At 41.4% G+C, this 18,232-nt stretch overlaps 1 protein-coding gene across 3 annotated transcripts; it reads right to left on the bottom strand.

Annotated features, from left to right (window-relative positions):
* Positions 1-3,137: 3,137 nt before the first annotated feature.
* LOC311108547 (NACHT, LRR and PYD domains-containing protein 3-like) lies at positions 3,138-16,995 on the bottom strand. 3 transcript variants are annotated; one of them, XM_084151193.1, is made up of 15 exons: positions 16,756-16,995; positions 12,327-12,383; positions 11,789-11,966; positions 11,633-11,659; positions 9,646-11,395; positions 9,101-9,274; positions 8,780-8,953; positions 8,073-8,246; positions 7,815-7,988; positions 7,424-7,603; positions 7,079-7,252; positions 5,369-5,542; positions 5,105-5,278; positions 4,223-4,396; positions 3,138-3,593 (listed from the first exon to the last, which is right to left on the bottom strand). In XM_084151193.1, the coding sequence occupies exons 1-15, from the start codon at positions 16,924-16,926 to the stop codon at positions 3,560-3,562; spliced, it is 3,789 nt and encodes a 1,262-aa protein (XP_084007319.1). In that variant the 5' UTR covers positions 16,927-16,995; the 3' UTR covers positions 3,138-3,559. The 3 variants fall into 3 exon arrangements, with proteins under 3 accessions (XP_084007319.1, XP_084007320.1, XP_084007321.1); XM_084151194.1 differs by having other exon boundaries at positions 11,789-11,971; positions 16,764-16,995; XM_084151195.1 differs by having other exon boundaries at positions 11,789-11,971; positions 16,756-16,841.
* Between the last annotated feature and the right edge of the window lie 1,237 nt (positions 16,996-18,232).

The raw sequence follows: 18,232 nt of genomic DNA, 5'->3' as shown, positions 1-18,232 counted from the left end.
GGCCCAGCCAGAGCCCGGACTTGAACCCGATCGAACATCTCTGGAGAGACCTGAAAATAGCTGTGCAGAGACACTCCCCATCCAACCTGACAGCGCTTGAGAGGATCTGCAGAGAAAAAATGGGAGAAACTCCCCAAATACAGGTGTGCCAAGCTTGTAGTGTCATACCCAAGAAAACTTGAGGCTGTAATCGCTGCCAAAGGTGCTTCAATAAAGTACTGAGTAAAGGGTCTGAATACTTATGTAAATGTAATATTTCCTTTTTTATTTTGAATAAATTTGCAAACATTTCTAAAAGGCTGTTTTTCCTTTGTCATTATGGGGTATTGTGTGTAGATTGATGAGTGGAAAAAACCCAATTTAAACAATTTTAGAATGAGGCTGTAACGTAACAAAATGTGAAAAAGTCAAGGTGTTTGAATTCTTTCTGAATGCACCGTATATAGGGGCGGTACTCAGTGACATCACTTCCTAAAACAGGAGGGAAAAATATATACAGTGGGGAAAAAAAGTATTTAGTCAGCCACCAATTGTGCAAGTTCTCCCACTTAAAAAGATGAGAGAGGCCTGTAATTTTCATCATAGGTACACGTCAACTATGACAGACAAAATGAGGAAATAAAATCCAGAAAATCACATTGTAGGATTTTTAATGAATTTATTTGCAAATTATGGTGGAAAATAAGTATTTGGTCAATAACAAAAGTTTCTCAATACTTTGTTATATACCCTTTGTTGGCAATGACACAGGTCAAACGTTTTCTGTAAGTCTTCACAAGGTTTTCACACACTGTTGCTGGTATTTTGGCCCATTCCTCCATGCAGATCTCCTCTAGAGCAGTGATGTTTTGGGGCTGTCGCTGGGCAACACAGACTTTCAACTCCCTCCAAATATTTTCTATGGGGTTGAGATCTGGAGACTGGCTAGGCCACTCCAGGACCTTGAAATGCTTCTTACGAAGCCACTCCTTCGTTGCCCAGGCGGTGTGTTTGGGATCATTGTCATGCTGAAAGACCCAGCCACGTTTCATCTTCAATGCCCTTGCTGATGGAAGGAGGTTTTCACTCAAAATCTCACGATACATGGCCCCATTCATTCTTTCCTTTACACGGATCAGTCGTCCTGGTCCCTTTGCAGAAAAACAGCCCCAAAGCATGATGTTTCCACCCCCATGCTTCACAGTAGGTATGGTGTTCTTTGGATGCAACTCAGCATTCTTTGTCCTCCAAACACGACGAGTTGAGTTTTTACCAAAAAGTTATATTTTGGTTTCATCTGACCATATGACATTCTCCCAATCCTCTTCTGGATCATCCAAATGCATTCTAGCAAACTTCAGACGGGCCTGGACATGTACTGGCTTAAGCAGGGGGACACGTCTGGCACTGCAGGATTTGAGTCCCTGGCGGCGTAGTGTGTTACTGATGGTAGGCTTTGTTACTTTGGTCCCAGCTCTCTGCAGGTCATTCACTAGGTCCCCCCGTGTGGTTCTGGGATTTTTGCTCACCGTTCTTGTGATCATTTTGACCCCACGGGGTGAGATCTTGCGTGGAGCCCCAGATCGAGGGAGATTATCAGTGGTCTTGTATGTCTTCCATTTCCTAATAATTGCTCCCACAGTTGATTTCTTCAAACCAAGCTGCTTGCCTATTGCAGATTCAGGTCTGTGAGAGCCAGAAATCTTGCTTGTTTGTAGGTGACCAAATACTTATTTTCCACCATAATTTGCAAATAAATTCATAAAAAATCTTTTTTAATTTTTAAGTGGGAGAACTTGCACAATTGGTGGCTGACTAAATACTTTTTTTCCCCACTGTAACATAGGTTCACAATATCAACATTCAATGTACATTATTATTACAAAAGTATGTGGACACCCCTTCAAATTAGTGGATTCAGTTATTTCAGCCACACACGTTGCTGACAGGTGTATACAATTGAGCACACAGCCATGCATTCTCCATAGACAAACACTGGCAGTAGAATGGCCTTACTGAAGAGCTCAGTGACTTTCAACGTGGCACCGTCATAGGATGCCACCTTTCCAACAAGTCAGTTCGTCAAATTTCTGCCCTGGTCAACTGTAAGTGCTGTTATTGTGAAGTGGAAACGTCTAGGAGCAACAACGGCTCAGCCGCGAAGTGGTAGGCCACACAAGCTCCCAGAACAGGACCGCCGAGTGCTGAAGCTCGTAAAAAACGTCTGTCCTCGGTTGCAACACTGCATCTGGAAGCAACGTCCGCACTAGAACTGTTATTCGGGAGCTTCATGAAATGGGTTTCTATGGCCGAGCAGCCACACACAAGTGTAAGATCACCATGCGCAATGCCAAGCGTCGGCTGGAGTGGTTTAAAGCTCGCCGCCATTGGACTCTGGAGCAGTGGAAATGCGTTCTCTGGAGTGATGAATCACGCTTCACCATCTGGCAGTCGGACGGACAAACCTGGATTTGACTGATGCCAGGAGAACGCTACCTGCCCCAATGCATAGTGGCAATTGTAAAGTTTGGTGGAGGAGGAATAATTGTCTGGGGCTGGTTTTCATGGTTCAGGCTTGGCCCCTTAGCTCCAGCGAAGGGAACTCTTAACGCTACAGCATACAATGACATTCTAGACGATACTGTGCTTCCAACTTTTTGGCAACAGTTTGGGGAAGGCCCTTTCCTGTTTCACCATGACAATGCCCCCGTGCACAAAGCGAGGTCCATACAGAAATGGTTTGTCGAGATCGGTCAAATGAGGTAATGGCAAATTACAGTATGGAAAGTATGCTTTGAAGTCTGTCCATTTTCCCCAAAGTGTGCACCTGGTCACTTCCCTTTACAGGAAATGACCGGTATAAACTAGCCAATATCTCCACCAATTCAATGCTTTTAGATTTGTGGGATGTAGTGAACAAGTTCACACTTCAGGAGAAAGGAGATTTGGGATTCGCCCCTGTTTGCGACAGGTAGCTTAGCAGCTAGAGCGTTGGGCCAGTAACCGAAAAGGTCTCTGGTTAAAATATTATGGGTGTCTGTGCTAAGTTTGTTCTATTATAACCCAAAAATGATCAGCTAATACGGTAAAACATTTTATATCCTGTGTTTGATGACAGATGTAAAATAATAATTCCACAACAGTGACAAAGGCTAATTATAATCTGTTAATGCTTCTTTATTGAAAGATGAATTGAACCAATTGAACATACATAACTGGAAAACAAATAATAACAATTTACCATAGTGTCTCAATCCCCGTCCCAGCCTATTAAACAGGTTGCCCACCCCTGCTCTACTCATAGCATATTATTTCAAAAATACATTGAAAAATAAACAGCTGTAGAAAATCACCCACATAATAAAATATCTACAGACATGTGAAAATGCATCAGATCAGGTGAGTACCTTGTGTTTTTGGATACAGGCAGTCATTCGTTCATTATGTAATAAAACATCTACAGACATGTACAAATATTCATCAGTAAATGTACAAAAATGCATCAGCTCAGTACATTGTGTTTTTGGATACAGGCAGTCATTCGTTCATTATGTAATAAAACATGTCCTTCAATCTTCGATCATTTCTCTCTCCCCACAGGATAAGGCCATGCACTGTTGATAGATTGATAAACATAAATATAGACAATCATTCAGGTCAAAGATAGACAGATACAGGTATTTTATTAACATCCCAAAATTATTCAGCTATTGATCAACATTAATATCAATCATACCTGGGTTAAAAAAAACTATTTGAAATCTTTCAAATACTTTGAGTGTTTGATGTTGCCTGCCAATAGTGCCAGGTGGGCAGGGTTTGCACTTTGACTTTTCTATTGGTTCTACTGAGCAAGGAAAGTATAAATGAAGCCCAGCTAAAGTATTTAAAATGATTTCATAGTATTTGAACTCAGGTCTGATATACATTTTCTGGACCCAGTTTTTCCAAAACATTTAATCCAGATCAAAATAATCCTGTGTTGTGTTCAATTCTGATCCCCCTCCAGATGTGGTCCCTTCTTATTTCTGAATGTAGTTTTAAGACAAAACGAAAAATTACATTATATGCCACAACAAAGATGTTATATGACATTAAGTCTAAATATTGTCTTCCTGTGTGTTTCTAAAATGAAAAGGGAACAAAATCGAATGGGGAAACCAGATTGAGACAGCACAGGATCATTCTGATCTGGATTAAATGTTTTGAAAAACTGGGCCATGAACAATTCAGAAGCCCTAACCTCAGTGTCTCCAGCTTAAAGGTCGGGTCCTCCATTACGGCAGAGAGCAGTCTCAATCCAGAGTACCCAGGGTTATTGTTGTCTAGATTTATTTCTCTCATGTGTGACGGGTTGGACAATAGAGCTGAAGCCAGAGAAGAACATCCCCCATCTGTGACTCTACAGCGTGACAGTCTGCAGAGAAAGTGAGGGAGGAGGGAGAAAACAAGAACACTGTCAGCTCTAGTTACATTGCTCAGATAAGCAGACTCAAAAACAGCAATTCTGCAATCAAGTATTATTACCTAAAGGCATGGTAATTCACTTTACAGCAAAGAGATGAATATTCCATGTGCAATAAAATAGAATGTACTGTATGTGTGTTCTTGCCACCAGAGGGAGAACAGGCTTAGATAAAACACCCAGGTTTCCTCATACACACAGTGTGTGTTAGTGTTATGTTCACACGCTTATGTATCTGACAGATGTTCACCTGCTGGCTTCACCAGGGTTGGGGACAATTCCATTTAAATTCCAGTCAACTCAGAAAGTAAACCAAATCCCAATTCCAATTTTTCCTCATTGAAAAAACGTTGGGAGAAAAATATAATAGGAATGTCAGTGTACTTTCTAAATTGACTGGAATTTAAATGGTATTGACCCCAACCTTGGCCTTCACCAAACCCAACTCAGAAATCAGAGTGTGTGATTGAATATGACTGAATAACCTCTGATTGAATGTCTCAGCATAACATATCTTCCAAAGTGTAGTCATTCTGATGTACTGTTTTTGTTGTTGTGCTAATTTATGTGATTCAAGTGGATGATCTTACCATAGAATTGAAATTAGCCAAATAGCCAAGGTCTGAGGGTATATGTTCATTCTATTTCTATGGAGCTTACCTCAGTGTCTTCACTTTACAGTGAGGACTCCCCAATCCGACACAAAGCAGTTCCACTCCTGAATTCTTCAGCTCGTTGCCACTCAGGTCCAGCTCTCTCAGACTACAGCACTTTGAGCTGAGAGCTGAGGCCAGGGCGCCACAGCATCTCTCAGTGAGGTTGCAGTCCTTCAAGCTGAAGGAAATACAATTTTTTATCGGAATGTGTTAGAATCTCTTAGTTAAAATAACAAATACCTTGTAATATGATGGTCACAATACGTACTGCAATGTCTCCAGATTACAATGTAGATTCTCCAGTACAGCAGAGAACAGGTTTACTCCTGAATCTCCTGGACTGTTCCCACTCAGGTCCAGCTCTCTCAGGAATGAGGGGTTTGTCTTGAGTGCTGAAGACAAGAAGGAAATCCCGTTCGCTGTGATGCCACAATCTGACAGCCTACAGAGAGAAGGATAACATTTCAGACAGTCTTGTACTTCACACAACTTACCTTTGATAAGGTGGGATAAGACAGATTGATCAATGTATCATTATCATTCAATAAGTAGTAGTGTATCATTTGTAGATTCAATACGATCATCCAATCAATATGCTGTACATTGCATTATATAATTTGCAGATTAATATACATTGTTAAATAATATGAATTATCTGTCACCTTCATGATTGTCTAACTTTTCCATATCTAACTCAAGTTTAATCAATCAAAGCGATTGACTTTGTGATATTTCATATTAGGACACGTACACTACATGACCAAAAGTATGTGGACACCTGCTCGTCGAACATCTCATACCAAAATCATGGGCATTAATATGGAGTTGGTCCCCCCCTTTTCTGCTATAACAGCCTCCACTCTTCTGGGAAGGCTTTCCACTAGATGTTGGAACATTGCTGCGGGGAATTGTTCCATTCAGCCACAAGAGCATTAGTGAGGTCGGGCGCTGATGTTGGGCGATTAGGCCTGGCTTGCATTCAGCGTTTCAATTAATCCCAAAGGTGTTCAATTGGGTTGAGGTCAGGGCTCTGTGCAGGCCAGTCAAGTTCTTCCACACTGATCTCGACAAACCATTTCTGTATGGACCTCGCTTTGTGCACGGGGGCATTGTCACGTTGAAACAGGAAAGGGCCTTCCCCAAACTGTTGCCACAAAGTTGGAAGCACAGAATCATCTAGAATGCAATTCTACGCTGTAGCATTAAGATTCCCTTCACTGGAACTAAGGGCCCTAGACCAAACCATGAAAACCAGCCCCAGACCATTATTCCTCCTCCACCAAACTTGACACTATGCATTCGGGCAGGTAGCGTTCTCCTGGCATCCGCCAAACCCAGATTCGTCCGTCGGACTGCCAGACGGTGAAGAGTGATTCATCACTCCAGAGAACGCATTTCCACTAGTCCAGAGTCCAATGGCGCTGTGCTTTACACCATTCCAGCCGACGCTTGGCATTGCGCATGGTGATCTTAGGCTTGTGTGAGGCTGCTCGGCCATGGAAACCCATTTCATTAAGCTCCCGACAAACAGTTATTGTGCTGAAGTTGCTTCCAGAGGCAGTTTGGAACTCGGTAGTGAGTGTTGCAACCGAGGACAGATGGTTTTTACACGCTACAGACTTCAGCACTCGTTTATGTGGCCTACCACTTCGCGGCTGAGCCGTTGTTGCTCCTAGACGTTTCCACTTAACAATAACAGCCCTTACAGTTGACTGGGGCAGCTCTAGCAGGGCAGAAATTTGACAAACTGACTTGTCGGAAAGGTGGCATCCTATGACGGTGCCACGTTGAAAGTCACTGTGCTCTTCAGTAAGGCCATTCTACTGCCAATGTTTGTCTACGGAGATTGCATGGCTGTGTGCTCGATTTTATACACCTGTCAGCAACGGGTGTGGCTGAAATAGCCGAATCCACTAATTTGAAGGGGTGTCCACATACTTCTGTGTATATAGTGTATCATGTATATTTTAGCTCTTACCTCAGTGTTGCCAGATTACAGTAGGTATTCCCCAGTCCAACAGAGAACAGCTTCACCCCAACATCGTGGAGTTTGTTTTTCCCCAAATCTAGCTCTCTCAAACTTGAAGGGCTTGAGCTAAGAGCTGAAGCCAGCGCTTCACAGCATTTCTCAGTGAGGTTGCAATCATTCAACCTAGGGAGATATAGAACAGATTCTATATTGTTCATTTTACCGAACCTCAATAAACACACACCCAGAAGGGTGGAAACAGAACAGCATCAGCCGCAGAACAGTGCCGGCTGCCGGTTCAGTTCCAACTTATTGCCCAGCTTGAACCAACCACCACGTGGACACAGTCTTTACCTCAGTGTTTCCAGTGTCCAGCGTTGATCCTTCAGTACAGAAGAGAGTAGTTTTACTCCTAAATTACCAGGTTGGTTCTCACTTAGGTCCAGCTCTCTCAGGGGTGATGGGGTTGGCCTCAGTGCTAAAGCCAGAGCCAGAGCAGCACAGCCTTCCACTGTGAATGTGCATTTTTTAAGCCTTTGGAGAGAAGTGCATAAAAAAAAAAAAGATTTGTAACATGACGTGCATATTTGTTAATGATTCAATGAGATGCATATTATTTCATATGCATTGTTATGTAGCCTAGTTCATGTAAAATATGACCATAGCGTTGCATTGAAAATATCATTAACATAAAATACTATCTATGAAAACATTTCTCAAGTGCTAAAAATATTGAGTTGTTAACCCCAGTTTCTCAAGTTTGCACTGTGGATTCTTCAGAACAACGGTCAGCTGTTCTAACTCGGAGTTTCCTAGGTTATTCCCACTCAGGTACAGCCCTCTCAGGTGAGAGGGGTTTGACGTCACAGCTGAAGCCAGAGAAGCACAGCCTTCTTCTGTGATACTACAGTTTGACAGCCTGCAGAAAGAAGGAATAACGTTGTCACTCTTCACTCAGAAATATGAGATCCTGTATAAAAGAAAATACTATTCAATTTTTCACCTCAGCGTCTCAAGTTTACAGTGTGGATCCACCAGTACTGCAGAGAGCTTCTGCACTCCTGAGCCTCCAGGGTCATTCCTGCTTAGATCCAGCTCTCTCAGGTGTGAGGGGTTTGACGTCAGGGCTGAAGCCAGAGATGAACAGCCTTCTTCTGAGACTCCACAGCCTGACATGCTGTGATGATAGTTAATGTAAATACATTCATCAACCCTTTGGCTCAAAAGATAATTAACATTTAGCAAATATTCAGTGATGAGGGGTCAGTGTCATTGTGAATAGAAAAAGTAAGGCATTGTAGTTACACCGCTGTTTTTTTTTTTGCACATCAAAATGTCTTCCATTTACTGTTTACACATGATCGAGAAGCATGTATGTTCTACATGTCATATATCTATCTGGACGTTCTGAATAGATTTTTATTAAATTAGTCAAATCTACTACAAAACGCACATTGTTGAACGTGTGACAGTCTAAAAAGCATATTGACTTTCTGTTGATGTCTCCATAAGGGAAAGTAATGGTAACATGGGAAAAGGTGAAACCAAGCTAGGATTCTTAATCAGGTGTGCCTTCGCTGGGTCAATGGGAATTTGAATTGGGTCTCACATTGGCTAAGTCAGCGTCCCACTCCTTCTCAATCTACCTCCACAGTAACCTTTTTCTAATGCAATTGTTTCTTGTTTAATTCCACTGATCAGAATACTCACCTCAGTTTCTCCAGTTTACATTGTGGATCTTTGAGTACAGCACAGAGCATTTTTACACCCGAGTCTCCTGGGTTATTTCCACTCAGGTCCAGTTCTCTTGGGTGTGATGGGTTTAACCTCAGTGCTGAAGCCAGAGAAGCACAGCCTTCCTCTGTGATATTACACTGAGACAGTCTGAAGAGAGACATTCCACAATTAAATGGCAGGCGCTCACTATAGGGCTGTGCACTAGATGGCAGTACAAATCACAACTCATTGTTGGCCGTAAATAAGGTTATCTAGCATTTAAAATCTAATTTCACGCTCAGAAGATAACCTTACCTCAGTGTGTCTAGTTTATTGAGTGGATTCCCCAGTCCAGCACATAGTTTTTTCACTCCTGAGTCCTGCAGGTCATTGTTTCCTAGGTCCAGCTGTCTCAGACTAGAGGACTTTGAGCTGAGAGCTGAGGCCAGGGCTTCACAGCATCTCCAGGTAAGCTTACATCCATTGAGTCTGGGAAAATATATTGTCAAATGTAATGAGTAATCAGGTGACATCTTCTGTCTGTAAAACTGCCTTCAAAGTGGGAAACACTGAACAAATGAAAAATTGAATTTTTAAGTTCTATAAGTAACCCCCATGTTACCCATTCTAAATTTGTTTAGGATTGAACACCAATGCGTCGTGCATTGGTGTTCAATCCTAAACAAATTTAGAATGGGTAACATGGGGGTTACTTATAGAACTTCATTATCTTCACTTGAATAGATCAGTAGTATGATTTTGTCCAGGGACTATGAAATTCAATTACCATCAAGTAATAACATGTTATTTTGAATGTTCATTTGCTAACTTTCAGTACATCGATTTGACCAAATACTCACAGAGCGGTTCTAGAAGCTTTGACCACTGGCAGCAGCCTCAGAAGACACTCATCCGAACTGATGTATTTTTTCAGGTCAAACACTTCCAGCTCGTCCGTGGAAGTCAGCAACACAAAGACCAGAGCGGACCACTGTGCAGATGAGAGTCTGGCAAATAAGGAACTTCCAGACCTTATGTAGCTTTGGATTTCCTCCTGTAAGGAATGGTCATTCAGCTCATTCAGACAGTGGAACAGATTGATGCACCTCTCTGGAGAGGGCTTCTCCTTGATCTTCATTTTGATATACATAGCTGTTTCCTCATTGGTCTGTGAGCTGCCTGTTTTTTCTATCAGTAGACCTTGTAAGATATCTTGATTGCTCTTCAGCGAGAGGCCGAGAAGGAAGCGGAGGAAAAGGTCCAGGTGCCCATTCTCACTTTGAAGGGCCTTATCTACTGCACTTAAGTAGATGTCTTTGCCTTTGGAGCAGTGTTGTTCTTCGATCATTGGATTTTCATTGCTGGTTTTGAATGAGATGAAAACATACACAGCAGCAAGAAACTCCTGGATGCTCAGATGCACAAATTGGTACATCTTGCTTTCGTACAATCCGAACTCCATATTGAACATCTCTGAACAAAATTGTGAAAGAATTGACCTCTCTCTGACATCAATGCCACACTCTGTCAGACTCTCTTCAAAGAAGGTCCGATGGCCTTTTTCCAGTTGCCGATAGGCCAGTTTTCCCAGTGACAGGATGCTCGCTTTATAGCAGAGTGGATCTTGCTCATTTTCTCCAGGGTACTTTCGTTTCCTTAGCATTCTCTGGATGTTCAGGAAGTGCGAGTACATTTGGGTCAGGGTCTTGGGGATCTCTCCACTCCCTGTTTTGACCATTCTCTCCAGGACAGTGGCTAAAATCCAGCAGAACAAAGGTATGTGACACATGATGTGGAGGCTCCGTATTGACTTAATGTGTTTGATGATTCTGTTCGCCAAATTCTGGTCGCTGAATCTCCTTCTGAAAAACTCTTCCTTCTGTGGGTCATTGAACCCTCGTACTTCTGTCACTCTGTCAACAAACTCAGGGGGGATGCGATTGGCTGCGGCTGATTGGGAGGTTATCCAGATGCGAGCAGATGGGAGCAGATTTCCCTTGATGAGGTTTGTCAGCAGCACATGCAATGAAGTTGACTCTGTGATGTCATTCAAGATTTTGTTGTTCTGGAAGTCTAGAGGAAGTCGACACTCATCTAGACCATCGAAGATAAATAACACATTGTGTTCACTGTTGTTGAGGATTCCTGCTTCTTTTGTCTGAAGAAAAGGATAAAGGATGTCCATCAAACTTTTATTCTCCCTCATCAAATTTAGATCCCGAAAAGTAAGTGGAAAGATGAATTTGATATCCTGATTTGCTTCTCCTTCAACCCAGTCCAAAACAAACTTTTGCACAGCGACCGACTTTCCGATGCCAGCGATTCCTTTTGTCAGCACAGTTCTGATAGGTTTGTCTTTCCCAACTATGGATCTGAAGATGTCGTTGGATAGGATTGGAGTTTCTTGTAAAGCAGTTTTTTCCGACTGACTTACATCATGCTCATTATTGACCTCTCCACTTTCCCCCTCTGTTATATAAACCGCTGTGTAGATGTCATTAAGCAGTTTGGAGTTTCCATGCTGAGCTAAACCCTCTTGAATCGTACTGATTTTACTGTTATTCTTCAGATAGTCTTTTAGTTTTTGATGGCGGTCTTCAACATGTCTATCTGAAAGAAACAAAATGACAGAAAAAGACACCAAAACATGAAGATGTTAGATTTGTTTGTTAACAGAAATCTATGCTCAGTAGCTGGTGCATGCCCTTCATATTCAAAGGGCTGTGACATCCACCAAAAATATATAAAGATTCATACACTTACGGTCTAATTTGCATGTAAAGTTCAAAGTAATTACTGTATTTTAAAAAAATCATAACTTAGATGGTCTGTAAAAGGTGTTATTACCTTCAGAATGAGGAAAAGTCACTTCATCTGGAACGAGAGAGAGAGGAAGGGAGAGAGCTAAAAAAATCTGGGACGTGTGTAAAATTTCCCAGTACCAGATAGGAAGTTGTACTTTATGTATTCAATTTAATGAGCCAGAAGTTTGAGGTAACTTACCACCACCCTTCGAGCCCACACTGATGTAATAATTAACGTCTCTTATTTGGCTGCCAAAGATTGTGGGTGATATGACATTGCTGTCATCCTTAGCGGTGTTGGTGGATTGGAAAGAAGTTCCTTGTGTAGGTATGGAGAGATCTGGTCTCTTTGCAGGGCCAGCCTCCTTAACAAAGCCCTGTTCTGAGAGAGAGGAGTCAGACAGGGATCAGAGAGACGCATCTACAGTATATATAGGACCATTACAAAATCCAGACTTTTTCATTTTAACCAGTAGTCCTGTCTTCTGTATAAATCAACATTTATATAACTAGTAGCTCTGGATAAGAGTGTCTGCTAAATGACTAAAACGTAAATGTAAATGTAGTAGCTTATTCTTTAAATTTGTCCATTTCAATTAATTTTGCTGAAAAGATTTAGAAATAATAAAGATCACCTGTTTTAAACATCTAAAGACCACAGTGCTGAGATTCAAATTCCGACCTACAGTTATGGCTTGTATAAGGGTTGAACATTTGAAAAAATGCAGGTTAATTACCTTTGGAATCCATAAATACAATCTCAGCTGGGCTGGAATGGACAGACAATGAATAACCTGGAAAACAGAGAAAGAGAGAGAAAGAAAGAGATTTTTTGAATTAGCTTGGGTGTACATTTATTTAATGTTCCAAATGCAGGTTGACGTTTATGCTTTAGCCAACACTTGGCGTCATGCCAAATGTACTTTTTGCCAACCCCAGAAAAAGCTTATAGGACAGACAGAAAGTCGCACTCAAAAGTAGTTTCACCAAAGTTATAAACCATATCTGGTTTTACTAGCTAGCTAATGTGTGATATGTTGGTAGCTCTAACGTTTACATTAATAACGTTACAACTCCACAGAAAGAAAAAAATTCAGTTGTTGGAAAAGTGTGAACACAGATACAGAATGTCTAGATGAAATTCTACTGGACATGTTTTTTGGTCGCTGCTATCAATTCAAAACATATTCCTTTTGCTCAATGGCATTGCTCAGATAACACGACAGCCGTCTGCACTGACAACTGGGGTTGGAGCGAAAACCTACAGGAGGGTAGCTCTCCAGGAACAGGGTTGGAGCGAAAACCTACAGGAGGGTAGCTCTCCAGGAACAGGGTTGGAGCGAAAACCTACAGGAGGGTAGCTCTCCAGGAACAGGGTTGGAGAGCCCTGAGCCTGGTTTCCAGATAGCGATGGAATTTAGGCTTAAACTGGGTGTAAATACATTAGATTCGGTTCGAACAGCCCTAGACCCAACTCATTGGAATGCCTTCACCCCATTACCTAACTAGCAATTTAGACCAGTCTGAATGGTGGTGGCGACGGCGTGCATAAAAAGAGTCAGGGCCGGGGGCAGGACGGTGCCACTAACCTTTTCAGTTGGTGGCACCAGCCCATGATTTGGTCAAACCCATTATTATTATTTAAAAAAAAAAAGAAAATGGGGGGGGGGGGGGGCATCACGCAATACAAAACTTGAGTAATCATCTTGGAAAGTAATTCAAAGTGCTTTATTAAGAGGTGTAATAGCTACTGAGATGGTATTCAAGAAATAAGTTGTTCCATCAAACATGTCCATGCAGGAATGCATAATTCAAGATAGTTGGATGTGCAACCTAATCCAGTGATTGTTTAGAATTGTGGGTTGACAATTACGCTATTGTTGTTATATTTTACTGTTAAAATAGTGCTTTAGAATTGTATTTTGTTTAATAGAGATTAATCTACCTACATCTTTATGTGCACTAATATCATAGACACATTTACTTGGGGATAATTCACCACCTGAGTAAGTGGAAATATTAGCTAGATCGCTAACACTATACATAATACCCACTGCTGGTAGACATGTATTCATCCAACAGTAAATTAAATGTCCTAAAAAAGCTTTGCAGTTGCAGCCTAGGCTACTACCCAATGAGGCCTGAACTTGCCGATGCACATTTCACACGCTCCATATCTCAAAGCCATATCAAATATCGCTGTTGTAAAATACTTGCTATAGATCTCAATATTTAGAGTTGAAAAATTGGAATTTGAAATGTTACAGCCTACATTCAGAACAAAACATTTTATCCCGGAGCGCGGGCAGAGAGGGACTGAGTGGCTTGCTCATCAGCAGCAGGCCCCCGCAAAACAGACACAGGGGCAGGGCAGAGACTTTTATGACTGTTTGACCAAATCATGGTTTTAGTAACATAAAACAAATAGGAGTGAGGTGAGCATGGAGTGAGGTGAGGTGAGCATGTAGAATGTGCAGCTGGGTGATTCCTCATAAATCTAGAACAAAAAAGGGCCATGTTTTTTGGGATTGTCATGAAATACTATCCATAGAATGGTCCTTTGGAGGAAGGATTGTTGACATACACTGAGTATACCAAACATTAAGAACACCTTCCTAATATTGAGTTGCCCTCAGAACAGCCTCAATTCGTCGGGGCATGGACTCTACAAGGTGTTGAAAGCGTTCCACAGGGATCCTGGCCCATGTTGACTCCAATGCTTCGCACAGTTGTGTCAAGTTGGCTGAATGTCCTTTGGGTGGTGGACCATTCTTGATACACATGGGAAACTGTTGAGCATGAAAACCCCAGCAGCATTGCAGTTCTCGACACAAACCGGTGCGCCTGGGAGAAGATAGGTTAAATAAGGATTTTAAAGTCTTGAGACAATTGAGGCATGGATTGTGTATGTGTGCCATTCAGAGGGTGAATGGGAAAGACAAAAGATGTAAGTGCCTTTGAACAGGGTATGGTAGTAGGTGCCAGGCGGCCTACAAAAAAATAAAAACAGCAGCATTGCAGTTATTGACAAACTGGTGCGCCTGGCACCTACTACTATACCCCGTTCAAAGGCACTTAAATATTTTGTCTTGCCCATTCACCTGGGCGATTCACAATATGACGTGGACATCCCCATGCATGCATCTTATCAAAATATGACTATTTCAATATTGCACCATCCCATTCTCTGGGCTTTGTCTGCAATCATAACCAGTAGTACATACCAGGAACACGTGACATCAATAAGGGATCATAGTATGGCTGGGCGATATGGCCTAAAAATCATATCTCGATTTTGTCAAATCTATGGGCAATTCACAATATATATATATATTTTTTAATGTTTTCTCTAAATAAGCGTTGTTGTACAATTAAAGATCAAATACACTGCATTTCAAACAGTCAGCAATAATCGAATGAATTCAGGGCTTGTGAAGTTATACCTAGGCTAAATATAAGCCTTCCACAAACATAAGACCCACTAATATTAAAAAAAAAAAAAAAAAAAATTGTTTAACATGCAATAATCACTGCTCTGGCTTTCAAGTCTGTCTATGAAAATGCCCTTTTTTGTTACAAATGTAATGTCAAAGTTGCGTCAATTCAAATCTGGCATTAGGAACAAAAGAGGTCAACACGACTTCTAAGATATACTAGTTATTTTAATTAATGCAAAAACCTTCAATGGTAAATATGATGTTTCGTATATACAGGCTCTTTGAAATACCTCGCAGGGCACTTCAGAGAACTAATCCATTGTTCTAGGATCTTGCTCAAATACTCTGACAGAGAGAGTTTCCCACCTCTCTGCTGGCCAATTAGAGTAGACTTGAGCGTGGTTTAGACTTACTCAGCCAATCCGTTGATGCACCCCTGTTGCCAGGCATATGTCCATATCATAACAACCTGTCATAGTGAGAAGAGCCATCTCCCTTAGACACCATTCCTACGTCCAAGGAAGGTTCACAGATCACAAAGAACCAGTATATTCCAGTATCTGGAGAGAAAATCCTTATCTCATTTTACCCCCTAAAACAGCTCTTCACATCAATCACAGCTTGCCAGGTGTCACAACCTACATTAGCCCAGTCAAGAATGCATTCTTTCTAAGTTAGTCATCCCATCAATTTAGGAGAATAATAAATCCCCAATAGTAACTAGAACCATGCATAATGCACATTCACTAATAATGACTAACTTCTTGTAGCAGGCATTAGGCTATAGAAAATGAACACAGGTCTCATCAACAATCTCTTAGGCCCACGTGCTAGTGATTTTCCAGCTAATCTTTATATTGTTTAGTCAACTTGGATCTATTTGCTAGCTAACAAGTTGAATTGTTATGAACACACCATTTTGTCTGTCTCCAACTGTTCGAAAAGTATGTTAGTCTGTCCACTTTGTTCAGATGTTGAAATCAAGTGGCCTACCTTATTTCTCAGAATGAGAACGAGTTGCCAATTCCTTACATAATTGTGTTTTAAGCTTATTGCACATTTGTAAAAACACAGACTAGACCGCTAGAATAACAGTATTTGGCTAGAATGCTGCTAGCGGTTCCCCAATACCGCGCGCGACAAACTGAGCATTCATTTCCCAGAATCAATGTTCATTAATACTCTCGTTTTAGTAGTCTGCTCTGCGCGCAATTTGAGTAGTTGAGACATAAAAAGGGTATCGTTAGAAAAGTTTACTTCTCCTCTATTACAGTAAAATAATGTCTCAATGTGTTTTGGTGTCCATATGACCGATTCTGTTGGACCAAACCTCAAACGCAAATAGCGAGTTGGGAAACCGCTTGTCAAGGGGAAGATGTTATCTCTCAATTTTGTTGACGTGAAAGGCAGGAAGGGGCTTGTGTGTAAACCATCGAGGAAGAGGCGAAGGGAAAGTTTTCACTTTTGCTAAATTCTGTCCAAAATAAACCCAATGCGTTTCTATGGGTTTAATTTGGACCTAAGCTTGTCGCCTGCATTCCTGCCTTTGGGACGACTATGGAGCCAGATAGCTGCCAAAAGGTTGAACGAACGTATCGTTAGGATTGTAAGAAAAGCCATGCATGAAATGTAAACGTGAAATTTTATCTGTGAACATACAAACACCATTTTACGATTACAGACTAACATTTTAGGCTTGAACAAATGTTGTGTTGCAATTCAGACTTACAATAATACCTTTCAGAGTTTTGGCAGTTTCATCGCACCAACAAAAAATATGTACACCAACCAGCCTGTGAGGAATGCTACATGAACAAGCATAACACAGTATTAAAAAAACGAAGTCAGGGAAACCACCGGAAATAGATATCCTGCACGTTTTCAAGTTAAAAGTCTCCATTCTCTATTACTCAGTTGAGTTTACTTCAGATTTAGGTAGCTAATGTAATGGATTTGTTTGCCAGCGCAAGTCTAGATAGCACTAGCTGTATTATGCCTTCAACAGTGAAGTTTCAGTCCGCTAGGTGTATCTCTACAGCATGGGGATATCTCTGGGTGACGTGGACATCCCCATGCATGAACCTTATCAAAATATGACTAATTCAATATTGCACCATCCCATTCTCTGGGCTTTGTCTGCAATCATACCCAGTAGTACATATAGTTGAAGTCGGAAGTTTACATACACCTTAGCCAAATGCATTTAAACTCAGTTTTTCACAATTCCTGACTTTTAATCGTAGTAAAACTTCCCTGTCTTAGGTCAGTTAGGATAACCACTTTATTTTAAGAATGTGAAATGTCAGAATAATAGTAGAGAGAATGATTTATTTAAGCTTTTATTTCTTTCATCACATTCCCAGTGGGTCAGAAGTTTACATACACTCAATTAGTATTTGGTAGCATTGCCTTTAAATTGTTTAACTTGGGTCAAATGTTTCGGGTAGCCTTCCACAAGGTTCCCACAATAAGTTGGGTGAATTTTGGCCCATTCCTCCTGACAGAGCTGGTGTAAAAGAGTCAGGTTTGTAGGCCTCCTTGCTCGCACACACTTTTTCAGTTCTGCCCACACATTTTCTATAGGATTGAGGTCATGGCTTTGTGATGGCCACTCCAATACCTTGACTTTGTTGTCCCTAAGCCATTTTGCCACAACTTTGGAAGTATGTTTGGGGTCATTGTCCATTTGGAAGACCCATTTGCGACCAAGCTTTAACTTCCTGACTGATGTCTTGAGATGTTGCTTCAATATATCCACATAATTTTCCTTCCTCATGATGCCATCTATTTTGTGAAGTGCACCAGTCCCTCCTGCAGCAAAGCACCCCCACAGCATGATGCTGCCACCCCCGTGCTTCATGGTTGGGATGGTGTTCTTCGGCTTGCAAGCCTTCCCCTTTTTCCTCCAAACATAACGATGGTCATTATGGCCAAACAGTTCTATTTTTGTTTCATCAGACCAGAGGACATTTCTCAAAAAAGTACGATCTTTGTCCCCATGTGCAGTTGCAAACCGTAGTCTGGCTTTTCTAAGGCGGTTTTGGAGCAGTGGCTTCTTCCTTGCTGAGCGGCCTTTCAGGTTATGTCGATATAGTACTAGTTTTACTGTGGATAAAGATACTTTTGTACCTGTTTCCTCCAGCATCTTCACAAGGTCCTTTGCTGTTGTTCTGGGATTGATTTGCACTTTTCGCACCAAAGTACGT

This window comes from Coregonus lavaretus, assembly GCF_964263955.1.
Source record: "Coregonus lavaretus genome assembly, chromosome: 33".
Classification (NCBI taxonomy): domain Eukaryota; kingdom Metazoa; phylum Chordata; class Actinopteri; order Salmoniformes; family Salmonidae; genus Coregonus; species Coregonus lavaretus.
Note: the sequence above shows the minus strand (reverse complement) of the source record. Positions and strands in the feature narration are given on the sequence as shown.